The sequence below is a fragment of the Micrasema longulum genome, unplaced genomic scaffold (assembly GCF_059751315.1).
Source record: "Micrasema longulum isolate JH-2025_06_02 unplaced genomic scaffold, ASM5975131v1 h1tg001265l, whole genome shotgun sequence".
Taxonomy (NCBI): Eukaryota; Metazoa; Arthropoda; class Insecta; order Trichoptera; family Brachycentridae; genus Micrasema; species Micrasema longulum.
This window is the reverse complement of record NW_028278452.1, coordinates 89,806-98,369: the sequence shown is the minus strand read 5'-3', so window position 1 is coordinate 98,369 and position 8,564 is coordinate 89,806. Positions and strand designations below refer to the sequence as shown.

At 30.6% G+C, this 8,564-nt stretch overlaps 1 protein-coding gene across 2 annotated transcripts; it reads right to left on the bottom strand.

Moving 5' to 3' along the window:
* Positions 1-491: 491 nt before the first annotated feature.
* On the bottom strand, positions 492-6,427 carry LOC148276165 (uncharacterized). 2 transcript variants are annotated; one of them, XM_088234666.1, is made up of 4 exons: positions 5,951-6,427; positions 5,673-5,871; positions 2,941-3,000; positions 492-925 (listed from the first exon to the last, which is right to left on the bottom strand). In XM_088234666.1, exons 1-4 carry the CDS (start codon positions 6,122-6,124, stop codon positions 636-638), a joined length of 723 nt encoding a protein of 240 aa, XP_088090792.1. In that variant the 5' UTR covers positions 6,125-6,427; the 3' UTR covers positions 492-635. The 2 variants fall into 2 exon arrangements, with proteins under 2 accessions (XP_088090792.1, XP_088090793.1); XM_088234667.1 differs by having other exon boundaries at positions 5,679-5,871.
* Positions 6,428-8,564: the final 2,137 nt, after the last annotated feature.

Genomic DNA, 8,564 nt, shown 5'->3' with positions numbered 1-8,564 from the left:
CATTTTAAAATAACACTACATTAAGGGTAAACAAATATCTAGGCAGATTTCACCGGGTGCATAAAGAGTGACATAACGCAGAGTGGACAAAACTAAGCATTATTTATGCCAGATGGAATACGAAACAGGTATTTGACATTAATTATTGTAAATTTTATACATAAAATGATTCTCAGAAAAAAAAATACTGTCTAACATTTAAACAGCTGCGTAGGTTTTCAGTCACTGTTATCAATATGTACCTTTTTGGGGTGATTCCGTGTAAGTTGGATTCGTTCCGATGTTTCGGCTACCATTGCAGGACCGGTAAAACCGCTTCTTTAGGGTAAAACGTAAACGAAACATCTGAACAAATCCAACATACATGGGATTACCCAAAAAAGATACATAATTTTTAAACATTTGTTTGGATAAAATCACATAGGCAAAAAAGCAGAGTTTGAATTTAACATGTTAAGATTCATATTTGTTATTTTGTATTAAACGATCAATAAAACAATGATTCAAACTTTTTATAATAAAAAGATAAAGTACGTGTAAATTTAAATATTTAGATCAATTTATATTTTTTGTAAAAACTTTACAAAAATTGTACTATGCATCAAATTTTTGCTATAATTATCAGAATCCAGAAATCAGTGAGTAAATTTATTTTTTAAACTTTCCATTTCTAAATTAAATTTTTGTATTTGAAGCTGATGTAATTGCTCCATGTGTTCTAGATCTTTTTCTTGTTTTCTTTTTTCGTATAAGAGACTATTTAATTTTTGTTGTTTCTGAATTTCTAGAATTTCTTTCCGCAGAAGAAAGAGCTGATTTTCTTCATTTCTATCCTCTTGTAAATTATTTTCTATCGTTGTTAAAATTTTAATCACTGCATGTCGTTTATTGAATTTTGACGCCAGTGCTTCTTGGGTCCAAACGGCTAAAAAAATAAAAGCAAAATAAAATTATGTTTTAAAATGTATTTTCCATTGATCACATTAAGATTTAAATATGTTATTGTAATTTTCGGAAATAAAATTTCACTCTTTAAAATCATCATCATTCCCCTTTCCGCACCTAATGGTGCATAGGGCACTGCATTGATACACCAACCGCAGCCTATCTTGATCACTTTTGTTACATGAGGGTAAGATGATCAGTCTTAAGCTTCAGGTGCCAGTCCAGGAACTGTGAAATATTCTAGTACTATAAAGTTTATATTTGAAGCAATAACTTTGTGGTTATTCATTATAGTAAAATAAATAAAACAACTTTGTATTTAACCACTATTTTTTTTTTTTTTTTCACCGACCGGTTTCAAAGCAAACAAGTTTCTTTGTCAAGGTTTACGTAACTAAGCTTAGTTACGTAAACCTTGACAAAGAAACTTGTTTGCTTTGAAACCGGCCGGTGAAAAATAAAAATTAGTGGTTAAAAACAAAGTTGTTTTATTTATTTTATTATTCTAGTACTCTAAAATTCCTGTTTATTATTATCGTACAGTTTTACTCTAACTGCAAATGGTTTCATTCACATTAATAATAACTAAGCTTAGTTACGTAAACCTTGACAAAGAAACTTGTTTGCTTTGAAACCGGCCGGTGAAAAATAAAAATTAGTGGTTAAAAACAAAGTTGTTTTATTTATTTTATTATTCTAGTACTCTAAAATTCCTGTTTATTATTATCGTACAGTTTTACTCTAACTGCAAATGGTTTCATTCACATTAATAATAAATATAGAAAGCCTAACTGGCAATCAGAAAGCCCGAGGGTACTGTTCTGGATTTTTTAGCGGGGGTAGAGAAGAAAGAAATTCAGGATTTTTATTTTTTGCGCATGACCACACTTTGCTTCATATATGGCCACACTGATGATTGAATGTGAAATAAATACAAACACGTGAAACTATAGCATAGATACAGGTTTTCCATAAAATAAAAAAACTGGAATATCGGACTGAAAATGCAATATTGAAAACACCGATATTAAACCGGGATTTTGATATTAGATGAGATTTTTTTTTGTATGGTTTTACAAGTTACAAGTTTTTGAGTTACAAACTTCAAATCCCATACACCATTCCGCTCATTCAACCAATCAGAAATCAGAATGCTTATTTCTTTCAATCAAACTCCGTCACTAGCATCGGTAGCTACCTCATAAATATTTATTGATTATAAAATTTATTTGTCAGATTCAGAAATCAGAACAATAATGGACTCTAACAAAAGCTTAAAGTCTTTTGTGAAATTCTCTGTATGTTCTGTTTTTTTTATATTTTAGTACAAAGTGAATCGGTAAAATATCTTTGCACTAATTTTTCATTAAAAGTAAAATAAATTCCTTTACAGAGGAATGTCCAGAGAGAAGTACTCTTGAAATAATCATAAACAATAAATGCACATTTATGTATAACAAAAGAGTTTCTTAGATATCTCTACATGAGAGTGCGGGTATTATCCTTGGCTCTACCCGACCGAATTTCTCCAGGGTATGCTTGGCTACGACAGTTTAGAGACTAGAAGGAATGTGTATTTGACTACACATTTTTATCGATTGTTGCGCGATATGATCGATAATTCTGAGATTATGATGAACATTGGTTTGTATGTTCCTGATAATTACCTAAGACAGCATCAGCATAGATTGTTTCATATTCCGATATACAGGACCAACCTGCCGATGGTTATGCCTGTTGGAAGGGCTACCGCTATGCTGAACAACATCGCTCTGGATGTTGATCTGTTCCATGTATCTGAAGGGGTTTTCCGGAGCAGGATTCTCCTACTATTTTGACAAGTCTCTTTATGTTTTTTTGGTATTTTTATAATATGTACGAATTCGATTTTAGTTTGTAATGTATGTATTATTTAAAATTCATTGGCTGAATTAAATTTAATTTCAGTTGCAAAGTAACATAATAAAAACCATAGTAAATTTCATAATTCATTACCTTTATTTCTAGTGAGACATTTTCTTCGTAATCTCGTTAAGACTGGTTTACTGTCTCCATCTGTGAAAGTAAACAAAAAAATATTACATTTTTACTTATACGTTATAATAAAAACAAAATAGGAAATATATTTTGGGCAAAAAGAGGAAATCAACTACAATAGGTTGGATTAAAATAGTTATAATTTGTTTAATGTCCAGTAGTTATAATTTGTTTAATGTCCAGTAGATCTGTATTTCGGAACTCCAGTCATCCGGATTGTTATCAGGAAATAAAAATAAAGGAGATGTTATAAAATAACCTCCCTGCTCGTAAATGGGTTTCTTTTGTCAAAGAAATTAAGTCTTAATGACTTCCTAGGGGGTGAAATTCAGTATTTTGTCTACAAACATTTGGACAAACTCTAAATATTGTAACAAAGCGATTAACTTTGCTGGAAATGTTGAAGTAAGTTGTTAATGTGACTCATTTATAGAGGTTTACTGCACTTAATCCAGGTACTTTTTCACTCTCTGTTGCAAATACACCTACTGCCAACTGCGACACAGTTCAAACTACTACATAAACACAACAGGGATGAAGAATACATATAATACTGACTACACTGTCCATACGATGATACCTCCTCACAGTGTTGAAGATCTGTTATTTTAATATCTGTTTTCAGTTTGAAACGCCATAATCTCGAAGCAGCGTGCAGGAAAGACGGAATATACTTAGGTAGATGTTCATATAGTCATTAAATGTAGGTATAATGTATTATTGTTCTTGGACTCTGCAACACTGGCGATTTGACACATTGAAATAATTAACCTGAATCAATGATCGATTTTCCCATTTCTAAGAGTATTATAAATTATGATTCTTTCGGAGCATAGTTTTGTACAATACATGTTAGGCTACTATTTACTACAGATGACCAAATAAGTACATAAACACATCTATTCATACACAATACATGAGGCCACTATTTGCAAACCTGGCAAAATCCATATTTCTTTAGATTTGAGCAAATCACTTAAAACTGATAAAATAATAGCTTTGACATTTTTTTATAATTTAAATTCTTATTACCAGTTAACATTTTATATATTTTAATGTTTTATATGTAACAAGTGATGAGACTAGTTTACTTGGGGACTAGAGACTAGTTTAGTTGACCCAATTATTCAATATGGATTAAGAATATGGGGACTAAGTTTTAAATCTTATACGGATAGTCTTGATAAAGTTCAGGTACAAATTTTAAAAATTATCGTACCTGTAAAAATAAAGAATGAGGCAAAAGACAACAATAAAATATTATTTGATTTTGTTAACATTTTGCCAATTAACAAACAGTGTCAGTATAAGATAATGACAGATCATTTCCTCGATTGCAATTTTAAATCCAAAATAAACCACCAGATCATGACCCGACAAGTATCGGCACAGCAGCTGATGGTACCACGACAGAAAAACTACTATGGTGACAGAACAATAGGTAGTGTAGTACCAAAACTGTACAATTTAATACCAGCTAAAAATCGTGAAGAAAAAAACCTAATTTCATTTTAAAAAACAGTCAAAAAATTATTAAACAGCAAGTGAAACTTAAGTGTATAAATATATTTTATTCTTTAATTATTATTAAACTATGTACTTACTTATAAATTTAAAAAAAAAAAATGTAATGTAACCCGCAGACAAGCTTCGGCTTTGCGGGAACAAAAATACAATAATGTATGTTACTTATTTGTTAAAATGAATAAAACTTTTAAAAAAAAAATTTAAAAAAATAATCATTATCATGCCAATTTTGCAATACTCAAGTAGAAGTTGCCATGTTATATATATATAGTTGGATAATTTATAAAGCGCCATTTTTGTGAAAATCACCTCAAGGGCGCTGTATAATTAATAAATATCCCAGTACGCCTTGCAGCTACAGAGCGCATGGACGGTTGGGATTCTAGTTCCTCGTTTTCAATTAAGAACAATAAAAAATTATAACAGATAGGAGCTAGATTACAGGACGTCTTGCAGCTACAGAGCGCATAGACAGTTAGAAATTTAGCCCCCATTTACACATTTTAAAAATTGACAAATAAATTTAGTGGATTAAAAAATAATAATAATATAATTAATAAAAAGGAGTAAGATTACAACACGCCTTGCAGCTACTAAGCGCATAGACGATTGGAATTCTAGACGCCGTTAGACAAAATTTAGGTATTTTAAAGTTGATATATGAAAGCTAGATAACCAATCATCGTGCAGCTACGACGAGAGGAATTCCAGCAAAGTTAAAACAATATCAATAAATTTATAAAAAATAGAGTTAGGTAGTAAATTGGTCAAGTGTTCATGCCAAGAAGTAAGCAATAAAAAACTAAATAAATCAAACACTGTTTAAACTCCATGGTTAACAAAGGGAGATAGATGTCCGAAGAGAAGCTTTGCCAAAGTCATATTCTCACAAAGCTATATTTTGAACTGACAATGTTAAAATATTATTATTTCAATTCATATCTCATTTTTTAAAGATTATGGATTTTGCCGAGTTTGCAAGAAATACCCTCACATAGTTTACCCTAAGAATGGCTCCTGCAACAGTAGCCGGAACGTCGAAACGAGTACCCTTTCGACGTTTCGGAGATGTTGGTTAGCAAAATGTTACAAATAACAATAAATTTAAGAATTACAAATTGTGAAACAGTTAAATGTGTGCTGATTTTTCAGAACTTGCTCACGCTTACTATCGCTTGTGTTAGGTATTTCTAGCCCCACTTGAGGTACCAGATCATTAACATCAGGTGTCCCATCATCCCCTAGTGGATCCTCGGATGCATCGAGACTATCTAGTCCTTGAGCATCTTTAGCCTCGCGTTCCTCCATTCTTTGTTTTTGTTTAATTTTTTCCCAACACCTTTTTAACTGAGAAGAATTTCTCTAAAAAATATACAAGTTTATAAAAATATGACATAGTGCAGAAGTATCTACAGGTAAATGTAATGGTTTATCGACAAACCTTATAGACAAACTGGTATGAATTGTATTTAAGAACTATTCTTTCCCAAGCGAGTTCTTTTAATCTATTGGTTTCTTTATTGGTGCGTTTGTTACTGATAATCTTTTCTTCCGTTTGTATCAACTGCACCAACAATTCTTTTTCCTGGTTGGAAAAGTTTATTTTGGAATCCATGTGTTCAAAATTTTGGAAAATATTTTCAAGCGAATATTAGGAATGCCTCTTCCTACTCAGCTTACTCTGAAGTTTACTGAAGCCTCAATCAGGGCCGTAAAGCCCAAATCCAAAGGAACCAAATGGTCTGACTGAATGGAAACAATTTTGAAAATTATATTCACTCTGAGGCAAACTAACTTCAACTTCTGTGTTTTGGTTATGCATCTGTTTTTCCAATAGAACTGTAATCAATGCAGCACGTTTAAATAATATTTTGTTTATACGGCCCGTTTCGAGATTCGACAAATCTACACCACAGACAAATTATGATAAAGAATCATCAACAAATGTCAACGCAACGGACCAATAAAATCTTTGTTGTTATCTTTGCCGCGTTTTTTATTTGCATTTGAAAAACTGTTGTACCTACCTAGACCACTTCAAACTACATACACCACTAACATTTTACAATAAATTTATCTTACATTTTTAGGTTTATGTAAAATATTTTGTCATTATTACTTCCAACGTTTAATTTTTAATTTTACTTTTAATAGTTATAATTTATCGTTAATATAAAATTAGTTTGTTAATATTTTGTTGTAATTTTTCTAGTTATTAAGTTCTATCTTCCTTCTAATTTTACTGTAAATTTCTATTTTCTGTTAAATAGGCACTATCAGGTTTTGGTGGGTTTTTCTGTTAGTGCCTATTTCAATTTATGTTGAAATTTTTATTACTTTGGATATGTGTCTATTATTACAATTGATATTTTGATGGTATTCTTGTACTTATATTTTTCTTGTCTTTTGTTTGTATGTATATTGTTATTCCTGTCTGTTTATGTTTTTCTTATGTTTATAAATGTAACTTGTTTTTGGCCGATGTTATCAAGTTTTGGTAGTAGGCCCTAATAAAGAAAAAAAAAAAACATCCAACATTTTTTAAATACTAAAGAGGCTGAATCAAAACTAATCAACTAGTAAAATAATCATGTACATTTACATTTTTAAATTTTAAAATAAAAATTCTAACAACTTCTACCATCGTGGTATTTCGGTATTCGGAAAGAATGAAATAACGTCACATGCATTTATTTTTACATAAAATCCTTGTTTCTTTCACTTATATCTTACATGCTCCTTTATGATTCATGTTTACTTTTGATATGACAATGTATGATTTATAAGAATTTGAAATGTGTTTTAGCTATGTGCATTAAATTATTGCTTTTAATTCAAACAAGCTTATGCACATTAAAAGTATGAAAAAAAACAGATTGAGGACTGAACATGAAGTTCGGAAAATCTTATTTTTATATTTTGAAATATGATGAGTGGAAAAAATATTTTCAGTAATACAGATTCGTTTAGTGAATAAGCAAATGCAACAAAAAATATCTTGCCTAAATACAGAAAATACCTATATTGCCGGGAACTGAAACAAAGAGCCTCTGTACATTATAAAACAGGGAAATATATAAATAAATACAAATCACAATACGCATTATTTAAATACCCATTTGTTTTAAAAGATTTCATTTTAACGATAGACGAAGCAAGAAGAAATGATTTACAACGTATTTATTCATTTCAAATTACATTTGTCATCACAATATTCACCAAACTTTTATGGATAAGCTGTGTTCGTGTTAAACCACGAAAAATAATATATTGCATTAAATGAATGATTATTTTAGCCAGCGGATAAATAAAATATTGTTCAAAATATGTCAAACAAACCATCACGCCGTTTCCCCGCGAGGGTAAGCAGGGATGATAGAACGCCATATGACTCTATCTTTGCGTACAGATCTCGCTTCCTCTACATTTATACATCTTCTCATGCACGCGCGCCGATTATTTCGACTTTAAGAATTTGTTGAATTTGATCATGCCATGTCTTTCTCGGTCTTCCTATATTTCTGCATTCATCAAAATTCACATTGTAAATAATTTTAGCCGTTCTTTCTCCATCCATTCGCTCTACATTTCCAAACCAACGCAGAACTCCTTTATGATTTTGTTGATAATATTTATTTTAGCCTTACATAATTTACGTATCTCAAAATTTGTGCATCTATCGTCCATAGTTTTACCACACATTCGTCTGAGAGATCATACTTCTCTTGCTGTTTTTCCAAGTCCATACTTGGCTCCCATACATCAAGGTCAAGACCAGGACTCCATTGTGAACTACTAATTTTGCCTCTTGCGACAAACAAGATATGTCATTTGTTTATTTATACATTATTTCATATTTTTCCATAAACATATAAATGTTATTGTTTATTTCATATCTTTTTCATATCATTATTATTATTTGGTATTTTGTTTACTCTTCAACAAAACATAATTTGTAATTGCTAAATTGTCAGAACATACTTTAAGATCGAAGTTGTTGAACGCACCCTATTTTTTCCAAGGTTTTTTAAAACCAAAACTGCACAAAATATTTT